Source organism: Stegostoma tigrinum, chromosome 5, assembly GCF_030684315.1.
Source record: "Stegostoma tigrinum isolate sSteTig4 chromosome 5, sSteTig4.hap1, whole genome shotgun sequence".
Lineage (NCBI taxonomy): Eukaryota > Metazoa > Chordata > Chondrichthyes > Orectolobiformes > Stegostomatidae > Stegostoma > Stegostoma tigrinum.
Genome location: NC_081358.1, coordinates 3,743,983 through 3,759,431, shown reverse-complemented (window position 1 = coordinate 3,759,431; position 15,449 = coordinate 3,743,983). Strand labels below are relative to the sequence as shown.

Here is a 15,449-nt window from a genome sequence, read left to right as displayed (position 1 = left end):
GGCTTGGTGGGGGGAGAGATCAGAGAGCGGGACAGGGCTGGGGGGGGGAGAGATCAGAGTGGGACAGGGCTGGGGGCGGGGAGAGATCAGAGTGGGACAGGGCTGGGGGCGGGGAGAGATCAGAGTGGGACAGGGCTGGGGGCGGGGAGAGATCAGAGTGGGACAGGGCTGGAGGGGGGGAGAGATCAGAGTGGGACAGGGCTGGAGGGGGGGAGAGATCAGAGAGAGGGACAGGGCTGGGGGGGTTAGTCACAGTGTGGGACCGAGGAGGAGTAAATGAGGATGTGTGACTCGGCTTGAGGGGGGAGGGGAGGGAGATCAGAGAGAGGAACAGGGCTGGGGGCGGCGCGGGGAGTCACAATGTGGGATGGGGTGGGGGAGCGAGATCAGAGTGTGGGATCGGGGGGAGAAAGGGGGATCAGAGTCTGCGACCGGTGGTGGGTGGGGAAGTGAGAGTGTGGGACCGTGCACTTCTGTATGGCCATTCACGTTTGACCCTCTGTAAATTTGAGATGAGCCAAATCTTTGGTATTGTAACATGCTGCAAGTTGCATTGCATTTCAGAACGCTATATCGTTTTATAATGCTCCTGTGAAACACTTTGAACTGTTTCATTATATTAAAGGTGCTATTTAATTGTAACATATGAGGAAATAGGAGCAGCTGTGGTCTACTCAAGACATTGAAACAACTTCCACTATTCAACTAGTTGATAGCTGATCTTCTCGCTCAGCTCCATTTTTCTGCACTCACCCTCCCTGAAGTCATTATTAGGATTTAGAAATGTACCGATCTCTCTCTTCAATATGCTGAATGATTGAGTCTCCACAGCTCTCTGTGGTAGAGAATTGTAATGATTAACTACGGTCTGAGTGAAGAAATTCCTCCTCATCTCAGTCTAAATAGCCTTTATTCTGAGATTGTGTTCCTTGGTTCTAGACCTCTTCTGAGTCTCCTCTCCTCAGCCTCTCTGCATAAAACAATCACAGGCTCAGTCTGGTGATCGTTTGTTGTAATCCAGTAAATTTTTTTTGGTTAATGGTACAAAAACTGCAGGCAATACTTCAGGTTGTTGTCTATCACTAATTCTTAAACATGATTTTTGTCTTGTTTGTTTATTTAACCAAATGTTATAAACTTACATTTCACTTGCACATTGGTGCACCTGCTCTTAATTTAATGTTACTCGATTCAAATGTGTTTTTTAGCATTTAATTGTCAATTTATAATTTACATTGTATTGCTCAATCAATAAATTGTTTGACTAAATCTAGCAAAACATATACGTTGAAAGGTCAAAGTATGAAAAAGTTCTACTTGTTTTAGATTCAGAGATGGCAGCACATTGCAGCCACTAGAACGAATGATGACCCCAAGCAAAATTACTGGAATAAACCACTGTATTACCAATACAGTGTCTTGTCATATACCTTGCCGTTGCACAAGCCTTCCACAAAAAATGCAGAAATGAAACTGGATGTGCAACATGACTAAGCCACCACTTTTCTGAAGAAGGGTCCCAACCCAAAACGTCAAACTTTCCTGCTCCTCTGATGCTGTTTGGCCTGCTGTGTTCATCCAACTTTACACCGTGTTATCTCTGATTCTCCAGCATCAGCTGTTCCTACTATCTCTGTAACCATTTTACCCAATTTACCCAATCATGCAAATTGTTTCTAATTTTTGGATAATTTTCTTTTTCCCTCAGTTTCTCATCACCAGATATGGCACGATTGCTCAGTGGTTAGCACTGCTGCCTCACAGTGCCAGGGACCTGGGTTTGATTCCACCCTGGGAAAACTGCCTGTGTGGAATTAGCACATTCTCCCTGTGTGTGCGTGGGTTTCCTCCGGGTGCTCCGGTTTCCTCCCACAATCCAAAGATGTGCAGGCTAGGTGGATTGGCCATGCTAAGTTGCCCGTGATGTTCAGGAATGTGTAGATTAGGTGTGTTACAGGGGAATGAGTCTGGGTGAGATGGTCTGAGGGTCAGTGTGGACTTGTTGGGCCGAAGGGCCTGTTTCCACACTGTAGAGATTCTGTGATATTCCTCCCATTTCTGTTCAGAAATGTCAGATTTTATTAATAGGATACAATAATGCCATGATTGGATAAACTGGGTAAAATCGTTACAGAGATACTAGTTCACTTTCAGTTTGGTTGATCATTAGTTAAAACCACATGGAGCTTCTCAACAATCACAGAACCAATCCCCTGTCGTCCACAGTCAATAAAATAACCATCTTTCTTTGTGCCAGGCCTGACTCCAACCAATTGAATTTTCCCCTTAATTCCCATTGACTCCAAAGTTTGCTAGAGTTCCTTGATGCCACATGTCAAATGTTGCCTTGATGTCTAGGGCAGTTCCTTTCACCTCAGATCTCAAACTTAATTCTTTTGCCCATGTTTGGATCAAGTATATTATGAAGTCAGAAGCTGAGTGGGTCTGATGGAACCCCAACTGAACATCAGTGAGGAGGTTATTGCTAAGCAGGCAGTATTTTATAACACTGTTGATGACACCTTCCTTTGTACACTGAAGATCAAGAATTGACTGACAGGGCATTAATTGGTTGGATTAGATTTGTCCTGTTTATTGCTTACAGGAGATAAATGGGCAATTTTCCACATGGCCAGTGTTGTATCTGTGTTGAAACAGTTTGTCTAGGGGTGTGGCAGGCTTTGAAGCACAAATCTTTGGTATTGCCAGAATGTTGTCAGGGTTGTTAGGAAACTGGGCTAGCAAGCCAAACAAAATCAGCCTCCTGTCAATGAATTCATGACACAGGGAAATTAAAACATTGAATGACCCTCAGAATTGCTCAGTTGTTCCTAAGAAGACTTTACAAATAACAACAGATCTTGGGCACTCAGTTTTACTACTTAAACAAAATTTGACAATTTATCATTGAGAATGTAACTTTAGCATAACACACATGGACAGTAAAACAATGTAGTAAATAGCTACAATTTAAGCCCAATCTTCTTTGATCGTAAACTCTGACTCTGACAGACAGAGACCTAGTTAAGGGATAAATTGCGAAATACAATAAAAGAATCACAATTTGCCAGTTCAGTAACCATGTCACCAGTGAATATGAGGTCTTTATAAAATCCTTTGATGGTATGTTGTATTACAGGTATGCATTAGTTGCTTGAATTCAGAAGTCACTGATCAATGTAAACAGCTTCCACAGATTTCTGGAGACCTTTACTTATTTCTAACAGATTGGAACCCTTAGAACTTCCAACAAATCAGTAACTGGGGAATAACCAGAGAGAACCAAAACTGTAGAACAGTCCCAGTCTGGAAGCTTCCAAAACAAAATTGTTCCTGACTGTTTGTTTTCTTTTTCATTTCATCATTCTGTATGGTTGGCTGGCCAGCACCGATCTGTTCTTGATTGGCTAGTTCAACATCCAACCCAGCTGTCAGTACCTGAACGTACCAAAGTCTCACTATTCTCCCAGGCCCGTTCCCAATAGTAAACATCTATCTTTTCTTCTCTTTTTAAAATTAAACTGCTGTTCAAAATTCAAAGTTGAATTTTCAACCACAGTTCTCAATTCCAAACCAAAAATGAGAAAAATGAAAGGAAATTAGTGATGGTCTCAACAGGGCTTATTGCCTGTGTGGTATCAAGTGCTTCCAACTGTTTGTTGATATCGCACAGAATCTCTGAATTGCCTGAAGACTGGTGGCTAAGATGGGTCGTCCACTTGGCACTTCTGGCTTAAGATTGTTGCAAATGTCCCAGTCTTATTGTTTGCAATTATGTGCTGTGCTCCTCCATCACTGAGGATGAGGATATTTGTGGAGTTGCCTCCTCCAGTGAGTTGTTTAATTGTCCACCACAAAAGGTGGCACAGTAGCTCAGTGGCTAGCACTGCTGCCTCACAGCATCAGGGACCCGGGTTCGATTCCATCCTCAAGCGACTATCTGTGTGAAGTTTGCACATTCTCCCTGTGTCTACGTGGGTTTCCTTCCACAGTCCAAACATGTGCAGGCTAGGTGGATTGGCCATACTGAATTGCGGTGTGTAGCTGAGGTGGGCTGTCAGGTGATGGGTCTGGGTGGGATGCTATGAGGGTCAATGTAGACTTGTTGGGCCGAAGGGCCTGTTTCCCCACTGTAGGGATTCTATAATTCTAAAAACAAATCACTACCTAGGGCGACAGGGCTGCAGAGGTTAGATTTCAGATCTTATTAGCTTCACTAGGTTGACATTCTTAGGTATGCCTGGTGCTACTCCCTACATGCCCTCCTGCCTGCTTCATTGAACCATGGTTGAACTCCTGCCATGATGGTAATAGTAGACTTGGGAATGTACAGGGCCATGAGGTTGCACATTGTGTTGAAATACAATTCTGCTGCTGATAGCTGACAGCATCTCCTGAATGCCCTTTCTTAAGTTGCTGACTCTGTTTGGTTATATTATGTATTTCTAAATGTTCATCGGTTATTTCCTTTATTATAAGACTTGTAAGATTTTCCCAACAACAGATGTTAAAGTGACAGGCCGATAGTTACCTTTTTTGTTTTATCTCCACCTCTATTTAATTAACTTTTTATTTTCAAAAATAGGATTCATTTCAGCTCCAGTTTAAACTCTGAACAAATATATTGGGTTTTTTTGCAAAGCCATTTGGTTTAACTAGGCTAATAGACTGACTGCTTGAGGTGAGCAAAGTAGCACCTGAAGATTATTTCCCACAGCTGTTACAACTAAGGGTTTTCTGATTGTACAGTATGAATTAATGATGTTGATGCTGATTCTATACCATGTGGTCTGTTTAACAAATTAGTAAGCAAGCCCCGTGCTTGTCAGAAATGTGTAATCACATTTCTTTCAGCCAGAAATTATAAAAGCTGGTGAATTTGACAGTCATTGTTTTTTTGTTTACAATGTTTCAGTTCTTACAGCTGCTGCCAGTTATGGATATTTCCCAGAGTTTCATTCAGTTTCCACTTCCTGTTTTCAACATAATTTTGCCTTGCTCAATTAGTCTTTTAAAGGGCAGTAGATGAATCAAAGCTCTAGATACTGCAGTAGAGCCACCAATGAAATTAACTTTTTTCTGATGTTTCAAAAATTTTCTTCATGGTTCAGTTTAAAACTGTGTAAAAATCAGTGTTAATTGCTAAGACCTTTGAAGAATGAACTGTATTGTCAGTACAGAAAAGAACATAGAACATAGAACATAGAACAGTACAGCACAGAACAGGCCCTTCAGCCCACAATGTTGTGCCGACCATTGATCCTCATGTATGCACCCTCAAATTTCTGTGACCATATGCATGTCCAGCAGTCTCTTGAATGACCCCAATGACCTTGCTTCCACAACTGCTGCTGGCAATGCATTCCATGCTCTCACAACTCTCTGTGTAAAGAACCTGCCTCTGACATCCCCTCTATATTTTCCTCCAACCAGCTTAAAACTATGACCCCTCGTGCTAGCCATTTCTGCCCTGGGAAATAGTCTCTGGCTATCAACTCTATCTATGCCTCTCATTATCTTGTATACCTCAATTAGGTCCCCTCTCCTCCTCCTTTTCTCCAATGAAAAGAGACCGAGCTCAGTCAACCTCTCTTCATAAGATAAGCCCTCCAGTCCAGGCAGCATCCTGGTAAACCTCCTCTGAACCCTCTCCAAAGCATCCACATCTTTCCTATAGTAGGGCGACCAGAACTGGACGCAGTATTCCAAGTGCGGTCTAACCAAAGTTTTATAGAGCTGCAACAAGATCTCACGACTCTTAAACTCAATCCCCCTGTTAATGAAAGCCAAAACACCATATGCTTTCTTAACAACCCTGTCCACTTGGGTGGCCATTTTAAGGGATCTATGTATCTGCACACCAAGATCCCTCTGTTCCTCCACACTGCCAAGAATCCTATCCTTAATCCTGTACTCAGCTTTCAAATTCGACCTTCCAAAATGCATCACCTCGCATTTATCCAGGTTGAGCTGCATCTGCCACCTCTCAGCCCATCTCTGCATCCTGTCAATGTCCCGCTGCAGCCTACAACAGCCCTCTATACTGTCAACGACACCTCCAACCTTCGTGTCATCTGCAAGCTTGCTGACCCATCCTTCAATCCCCTCATCCAAGTCATTAATAAAAATTACAAACAGTAGAGGCCCAAGGACAGAGCCCTGTGGAACCCCACTCACCACTGACTTCCAGGCAGAATATTTTCCTTCTACTACCACTCGCTGTCTTCTGTTGGCCAGCCAATTCTGTATCCAGGCAGCTAAGTTCCCCTGTATCCCATTCCTCCTGACCTTCTGAATGAGCCTACCATGGGGAACCTTATCAAATGCCTTACTGGACCAAATAAAAACCGAAAGAACTGTGGATGCTATAAATCAGGAACAAAAATAAAATTGCTGGAAAAGCTCAGCAGATCTGGCAGCATCTGCAAAGAAAAAACAGAGTTAACGTTTCGGGCCCGGTGATTTTTCCTCAGAACTGATCTTTTGAGAAAGGAACAGCAGTTTTGACAAAGGGTCACCGAACCCGAAACGTTAACTCTGCTTTTACCTTCACAGATACTTCCTGACCTACTGGGCTTTTCAAGCAAGTTTGTTTTTGCTACTGGACGAGTATTCTCAACATCTGAGCTAATGCTTTGGAGACTTGAGTTTAGATTGACCATGGGAACAAGGGGATGTTAACTAAATTAATAAATTTAGCATAAATATCTAGCCACATAATAATCATAAAGCTATTGGATTGTCATTAAACAAATCCATACAATTTAATGATGTGCTCCAGGGAAGATAATTTGACAGCCTGGTATGTCCCAAAGTTCCCTCATTCAGAGCGTGCAGACATATCTTGTTGAGTGCCCGTGCCATTCACAGCATTGACTTATAGTTTCATAAGTTGCTGCAGCACATGGACCTCAAAGGTCCATACACAAGATAAAGAAATTGGGGAGATCGTTGGTCTGATCATGTGGCTCCAGAACCACATCATGTGGAAGAAGCTCTGAGGCTGTCAGAGGTATAGGGTGTACTCTTGGTAGGGACTTCAATGTCTGCCACCAAAGAGTGGCAGAGTGATATCAGCACTGATCAAACTTACCGAGTCCTGAAAGAGATGTATCAGCCTGATTGGGCTAGCAGCAGATAGTAAGAGAACAACAAGAACAAAAACATACTTGACCCTGTTTTCATCAGTCTATCTGTGACATATGTGACCATGACAGTATTGGTACAGAGTGTCTGTACAATTCGTGTGGCAATAACATCCTGCCTTTATACTGAGGGCACCTTATCTGAGGACAGTTCTGCCACCCCTGGTTTCAGCCAAGTGAATCAAGTATATCCTTTCTAATTTTGGTAGACCAAACTGCCAATAGCACAAAGGTGTTAAATGCTGCAAACCTTCAGCAGCATGTGCAGTAACCTATTTAAGAGGTACCTTATGAATACTTCTTAGAAATCCAGTTACACAGCATCTGCATGTTCCCTTTTATCTTCCCTCTTCATTACGTTCTTAAACAACTCTTAATAAATTTATCAGACATTGTTTCCTTGCATAAAACCGTGACATAAACCCTGTTTGATTGTATTGCAATTGTCTAGAATTCCTATTACTACTTCCTTAAGAGTGAATTTTAGCATGATTTCACTAACAGATGTTAGGCTGACTGGTATATAGTTTCCTGCTTGCTCTCATCCTAGTTTCTTCAAAAGGGATGTTTTCCTATTGGTGAGACCCTTCCAGATCGACAGTTTTTTGGAATTTTCCAACCATTGTATCTACCAGCTGCTGATTTATCCAAATGGATGGTTGACTTTCTAGTAATTGATAAACAAAGGCAGTTTTTCTGAAAATGTTTTGGTCTTTTGCAGACTGATTGTCACTCTCTTAGATGAAACCTAACTTATTGAATAATCAGCCATTGTCCTGTTTCTATACGTTTTCCACATGTACTTGCATATAAGGTTGGCTGGTATTTAATGTAGTAATGTTTCTATTGTTTGGGTTGACTTTATTGGAAAAAAAATCTGGGTAATCTTGAAGAAACTTTGGGGTTAATTTGCTAACTCAAACAATAAAATAATTGAATCAAGTAGGAAACATGATCTGATTGTGGAAATAATTTTGGGATATGTACATGAGATACAGCTATCAAGAAAATCTCAAACTAGCTTAGACGGGTTTTATGACGGCTTCTGTGTCATGTGACAGGTATTTAAATTTGATCAACACAGCATCAAATGTTGCAATGCACATAGATCCTGCAGAGGACATCTGAAAACAGTAGTGAATTATATGGATAAAGCAGTTCCAAAAATATTTGTGTCCTTTTATATTTCCAAAATTGTGTTTTTGATAGCCATTCCCCGCCCAGTGGTTTATTGTCTGCATAGTTTTATTTCGAGTGATGGACCTAACGTTGGTGCAGCTACTGTATGCTGCTTACAGTTTCTCTTCTGGTACACTGCAGGTTGAATTTTCATATCCACCGTTGGTTCCAGAAGAAGGGCATGATGGTCACAGCTTGCCTGAGGAGTGGAAATATCTCCCATTTTTGGCCCTTCCTGATGGAGCACACAACTATCAGGAAGGTAAGACAGATGACAAATTGTTTTTTATGCTCTTATTTTTATTAACTCTAGATAACTGTTAGTATCAGTTGGTACCCTTCTTGCAGTCGTGGGTATACCATTCTACAGAATCCAAGATTGTTACTCTGTAAACATTCTAAGATCAAGTGGAAACTTTCTCCTTATTCAGATAGTTCAGATGGATGATTTTGGAGAAGAATTTGATTTTCTCAATGTGCTGGCTATATTCTTCTCACAACAGTAGGAAAAAGAAAAGTAACTTCATGATCATCTCATTGCTAATGTGGATTTTATCATGTATGTAACAGTTATCGTGTTTGTATAACAGTCAATATATTTGAAATTATCATTACATATGTTGCATGTGGAGGAAATTTTGAGGGATGTAATAAGGATGTAATAAAAATTGTGCTATAACTGCTTTTGTTACCTCGGTTTTGGGCGGCATGTTGGTTAACACCTCTACCTCTCAGTGCCAGGGACCCAGGTTCCCTTGGGTGACTGTGTGAACTTTTGCACATTCTCCTGGTGTCTGTGTGGGTTTCCTCCCACAGTCTAAACATGTGCCGGTTAGACGAATCGGCCATGCAAGATTACCCAGTAGTGTCCAGGGATGTGCAAGCTAGGTGGATTACCCATTGTTGCCCCTTTGCAAATGTAAGGCCAGATGGTTAGTTTTTTTAAATTATTCAGCCATGGGATATGTCTGCTGGCCAAATTTATCACTCATTCCTATTTGCCCTTGTGAAGGTGGTGGTGAGCTGCCTTCTTGAACCATAGCAGACCATGGTTGACCCACAATGCTCTGAGGGAGGGAATTCTAGGATTTTGAACCCGCAACAGTGAAGGAACAGCAATATATTTCAAAGTCAGGATGGAGAGTGACTTAGAGGGGAACTTGCAGGTGTTAGCATTTCCATGTGTCTGCTGCCCTTATCCTTCCAAATGGAAATAATTGTTGGTTTGGAAGGAGCTATCTAAGGATCTTCGGTGAATTTCTGTAGTTGATTCTGTAGATAACATACACTGCTAGTTCTGAGCATTGGTGTGGAGGGAGTGGATGCTTGTTGATTTGGTGTCAATCAAATGCACTGCTCTGTTCTGGATGGTGTCAAGCTTCTTGAGTATTGTTGAAGCTGCACCCATCCAGGCAAGTGTGGAGTATTCCATCGCCCTATTGATTTGTGCTTTGTAGCTGTGTACCAACCTTGACGAGTCAGGAGGTTCGTTACCCTCCACAGTATTCACAGAATCCCTACAGTGTAGAAGCAGGACATTCGGTCCATCGAGTCCATGCTGACCCTAGGGAGAGCATCCCACTCCTCCACCCAGTCCCTGTAACACTACATTCCCAATGACCAATCCACCTTACCTGCACATCTTTGAACTCTGTGTGAGAAACCCAGAGGAAACCCACGCAGACACAGGAAGAATGTGCAGACTCCACACAGGCGGATGCCCGAGGGTAGAATTGAATCCAGGTCCCTCGATCTTTGAGGCAGCGGTGCTAACCACTGAGCCACCATGCTAACTTCTGACCTGCTTTTGTAGCCGCCCCAAGGATGTAGATAATGGGGGATTCAGTGATGGCAACACCATTGAATGACAAGGAATGGTGGTTAGATTGTCTCTTATTGGACATGGTCATAGTCTGGCATCTGTGTGGCTTGAATGTTGCTTGCCACTTGTCAACCCAAACCTCAATATTATCCAGATCTCGTTACGTTTGAGCATGGACTGCTTCAGTAAGTGAAGAGTTGCAAATAGTGCTGAGCATTGTGCAATCACAAGCAAACATCCCCACTCCTGCCCTTTTGCTCGAGGGAAGGTCATTGAAGCAGCTGAAGATGGTTGGGCCTAGGACATTACCTTGAGGGTCTCCTGCAGAGATGCCTGGAGCTGAGATGCGTGGTCTCCAATAATCACAGTTATCTTCCCATATGCCAGTTAGGACTCAATCCAGTGCAGAGTTTGCCCCCTGATACCCATTGATTCCAGTTTTGTGAGTGCTCCTCGATGCCACTCTTAGTTAAATGTAGCCTTGATATCAAAGCTGTCACTCTCACCTGCCCTCTAGAATCCATTTTTGTCCATGTTTGAACCAAGGCTCTAATGAGGTGAGGAGCTGAGTGGCCCTGATGGAAGCCAAACTGGGTGTTACTGATCAAGTTATTGCTGATCAGGTGCTGCTTGATAGCACTGTGGATGACACCTTCCATCACTTTACTGATGATGGAGAGTGGACTGATGGGGTGGTAATTGGCTGGTTTGGATTTGTCCTGCTTTTTGTGTACTGTACATACATAGGCAATTTTCCATATTGTCAGATAAATGCTAGTGTTGCCACTCCCCTAGCTATTGGAGCAAGTTCTAGAGCACAAGTCTTCAGTAATGTTGCTGGAGTGTTGTCAGGGTCCTTGGCTTTGCAGTATCCAGTGCCTCCAATGTGGATATCACAGGGAGTGATTCAAATTGGTTGATGACTGGTAACTGTAATGCTGGGGCCTGCTGGAGAAGGCCAAGATGGATCATACTGTCAGCACTTCTCACTGAAGGTTGCTATGAATGCTTCAACCTTATATTTTGCACTGTTGTGTTGGGTTCTTTCATCAATGAGGATGGGAAATTTGTGGAGCTTTCTCCTCCAGTGAGTAGTTTAATTGTCCGCCACCATTCATGACTGCAGAGCTTAGATAAAATCCGTTGATTGTGAGATCGCCAATTTCTGTCAATCGCTTTTTGTTTATGCTGTTTGACGTGCAAGTAGTCCTCTTTGGTAGCTTCATCAGGTTGACACCTCATTTTTAGGTACTAGTAGTTCTCCTTTAACATGATAGTTGCGTTCTTGTATGATCTCACACTGTAGAAAAACGCCATAGAAAACCATGTCATAGTGAAATCGTTACAGAAAATCGTTAAACCTGTACAGCAGAAAGTTTGTTATTCGAGCAGCATCCACAATTCACCAATCGCATTAACATGAATTGGCTGTAACAAAACACGCATTATAGCAGAACTGTCTGTTGCCTGATGCTGCACCTGGCATTCCTCCTACACTCTCCATTGAACCAGCCCTTGGATTAATAGTTGAGTGGGGTATGTGCTGGCCGTGAAGTTATAGATTGTGCTGGAGCACAATTCTGCTGCAGTTGATGACCCATAGTGTGTAATGGATGCCACTCTTGAGTTACTAGATCTATTCAAGGCCAATCCCATTTAGCACAGTGTTAGTGCCACACAATATGATTGAGGTTATTCTCAATGTGAAAGTGGGCCTTTGTCTCCTCCTGGACGGTTCAGTGCCCATGCTTAGTGATACGGTCATACACTTATGCATCTGCTGCCAGCAGATTGATAAGGTTGAAGTCAATTTTTGTTTTCTCTTCTTGTTGATTCCTTCACCATCTACCTCTGTGTCCTTTAGGACTGACCAGCTCATAGTGCTGCTGCCAAGCCACTCTTGGTTGTGGATGTTGGAATCTCCCACCCAGAGTACTTTTGCACCATTGCCACCCTCAGTGCTTCCTCCAAGTATTGTTCAACATGGAGGAGTATTGATTCACCAGCTGAGGGAAGAGAGTACATAATAATCAGCAGGAAGCTTCCTCTCCCATGTTTAACTTGAAGCCACAAGATTTCATTGTGCTGGCGTCAATGTTGAGGACTCCCGGGGCAACTCACCCCAAATATATAGCACTGCTCCTTCTACTGGGTCTCTCCTGTCAGTGGGGTAGGGCATACCCAGAGATGGTGATAGTAGTGCCTGGGACATTATCTTTAAGGTATGACTTTGTGAGTATGACTACATCAGGCTGTTGCTTCACTAGTTGGTAAGACACCTCCCAATTTTGGCAGTAGCCCTAAGGTGTCCATAAGAAGACTTTGCAGGGTCAACAGGGCAGTTTCTGTCCTTGTCTTTTCCACTGCTTAGATCAAGGCCAGATGGTCTGCCTGGTTCCTTTTTTTGGGACTTTGTGCGATTGAGCTGAGTAGCTTGCTAGGCCACTTCACAGGGCTGTGAGAGTCAAGCACATTCCTGTGGATCTGAAGTCACATGTCAGTCAGAAAAGATAAGGATGGCAGATTTTCTTTCCTGAAGGTCATTAGTGAACCAAATGGGTATTTCCAAAAATCTACAATGGCTTCATGGTCAGCTGCACAAAGAACAAAGAAAATTACAGCACAGGAACAGGCCCTTCAGCCCTCCAAGCCTGTGCCAATCCAGATCCTCTGTCTAAACCTGTCGCCTATTTTCCAAGGATCTGTATCCCTCTGCTCCCTGTCCATTCGTGTATCTGTCTAGATACACCTTAAATGATGCGATCGTGCCCGCCTCTACCACCTTTCACTGGCAAGGTGTTTCCGGCACCCACGACCCACTATGTAGATTTGTAATTCCAGATTCTGGACTGCTATAAGAAGTTTTGGTCTCCTCATCTGAGGAATGTTCTGGTTATGGAAGGATTTCATTGGAGAATTACCAGACGGGTTCCTGAGATGGCAGGACTGTCTGTGAAGCCATAGTGGATCAATTAAGATTACATTCATTGAAATTATGAACGTGAGAGAGGTTTTCATAGAAACCTTGAAAGTTCTAACAGAATTAGGCAGGATAAGTGCTAGACTGAGAGCCCAGAGCCCGGGTCACAAATAAAGGGTAGGTGATAGGTCATTTGGTATTGAGATAATGAGATTTTTCTTCACCCAGACAATGGTGAGCCTGGGGAATTCTCTGTCACAGAAAGTGACTTCTATTCAGATGAGGTTTGATTACAGTCAGAAACACAATATATATCCTTTCTCCTTGAAAAGAAATGTTACCTTAGCAGCAAGTTAGCTTGAGTGACTTCCAAATTGGTTTGAAAATTACATTATTGAAAAAAAGCTCAGCAAGTATAAGGTTTCAATTTTATGAGTATGTATGCAGAAAGACTTCACAGCTCCCAGCAAAAATAAACTGGGATGAATCAATTGCGTCAAACTGAAGTTTTGAGCGAGAGGGATAATTTCTCAGACTTTGCTGTAAAGTAGTGGTGTTGGGAATAATTGAGAATTTTGTATGTCTGTCTGTTTTAAAACCTTACAAACAGTGTTCTATATGTAGGTGGCGTGTTTGTTTTATATCATCACGTTTCCTTTTATGTAATAAACTTCTATTTTATTATTGAAGAATCTGTGGTCTTGTGTGCTTATATGTCATCCAATGACCACATTAAGATACAAAAGAATATATGGTCTGTCAAGCCAGGTTTCATTCTAGTCTAGTAGTAACATCAGTGTTGTGAATAAATATTGTGATAACTGTGTGCAAATGTTTTATCTTCTTGTGCTGGAGTCACTTAATTTAGTATTTGTACCTTCCAATTATTTACTGATCATATCAACTTACCTTTAAAGTTCATCGTGTATCAGAAGTGCTTCATTCTAATGCTATCTGTGAAATATATTTTCAGCTGTTTTGTATGATTTTATATTTTTGATTTTCTCCTTTCTCAGATACCATTTATTTTCATTTGCCTCCAAGAAGTGGAAATCGAAAGACAGTTTATGGTGTTTCCTGCTACCGACAGATTGAAGCCAAGGTAAATTTTCCTTCAGTAAAAATAACTTTAATGATTCACACCTGACCAGCTTGAGTGGAAGACAAAAACTGTTACTTAAACTCATTATACATAATTTCTCATCAGAATGCCATTTAGGGCCTAGGCCTGAAACGTCAGCTTTTGTGCTCCTAAGATGCTGGTTGGCCTGCTGTGTTCATCCAGCCCCACACTTTGTTATTTCCCTACTAATGCTGATTTCCTTCGTTCTTCTCTCGTGAGAGGAAAATGGATGAGATTAAAGGCTGATAAATCCTTAGCGTCTGATAGTCTAAATTCCAGGGCACTTTAGAAAATGGCCTTAGAAATATAGTGGTGATTGCATTAGTTGTCATTTTCAAGATTCTGAATGTAACACCACTATTTAAAGGGAGGTAAAGAGCAAACAGGGAATTCTAAGCCAGTTACCTTGACATCGGTAGTAGTGATAATGCTGGAGACTATTTGAGAAAATTTAATAGCTGAACACTTGGGTAAAGAGTAGCAGGATTGAACAGAAGTCAGCATGGATTTATCTTCTGGAACTTTTTAAGGGTGTATCTATTACAGTTGATAAGGGGGAGGTGGTGGATATGGTGTATTTGGACTTACAGAAAGCTTTTGTTAAGGTTCCACATAAGAGCTAGTATGCACAATTAAAGTGCATGGGATTGGTTTTGGTAATACTGACACAGAACTGGTGGGCAAACTGGACACAAAGAATAGGAACAAACTAATCTTTTTCCGAGAGCCAGATTGTGACGAGTGGAGTAAAGCAGGTATCCAAGTTTAGACCCTAGCTATTCACAATATATGTTAATAATTTAGATGATGGAACTAAATGTTATTTCCCCAAGATTACAGATGAGACAAAGCTGGGTAGAAGGGTGAACTGTGAGGAGGATGCTTCAGTATGAATTGTCAAGTTGAGTAAGTGGGCAAATGCTTGGCAGCTGATCTATAATGTGGTTAAATGTGAGGGTATCCACTTTGGCAGCCCAAGTAGGAAGAAGGGCTATCTAAATGGCAATAGATTGGAGAAAGGGGAGGTGCATTGTGTCCTTGTACACCAGTCTCTAAAAGTAAGAATGCAGGTGCAGCAAGCCTTGAAGAAGTCAAATGTATGTTTGCCTTCATAATGATGGGATTCGAGTGGAGGTGTAGGCATCTCTTGCTGTAAACATAAGAGGCCTTGGTGAAATTACACCTGGGGTATGGTGCGTAGTTTTGGTCTCCTTATCTGAAGGAAGATGATCTAGCTATGAATGGAGTGCAACAACAGTT

At 42.2% G+C, this 15,449-nt stretch overlaps 1 protein-coding gene across 4 annotated transcripts in view; it reads left to right on the top strand.

Moving 5' to 3' along the window:
• Window positions 1-15,449, top strand: part of avl9 (AVL9 homolog (S. cerevisiase)) — a 79,324-nt gene that overhangs the window by 1,264 nt on the left and 62,611 nt on the right. For all 4 annotated transcript variants that reach the window (XM_059645769.1, XM_059645771.1, XM_059645770.1 and 1 more), the window contains exons 2-3: window positions 8,466-8,586; window positions 14,083-14,168. In XM_059645769.1, the coding sequence (XP_059501752.1) occupies window positions 8,466-8,586; window positions 14,083-14,168 (207 nt within the window). The remainder of the gene's footprint in view (window positions 1-8,465; window positions 8,587-14,082; window positions 14,169-15,449) is intronic.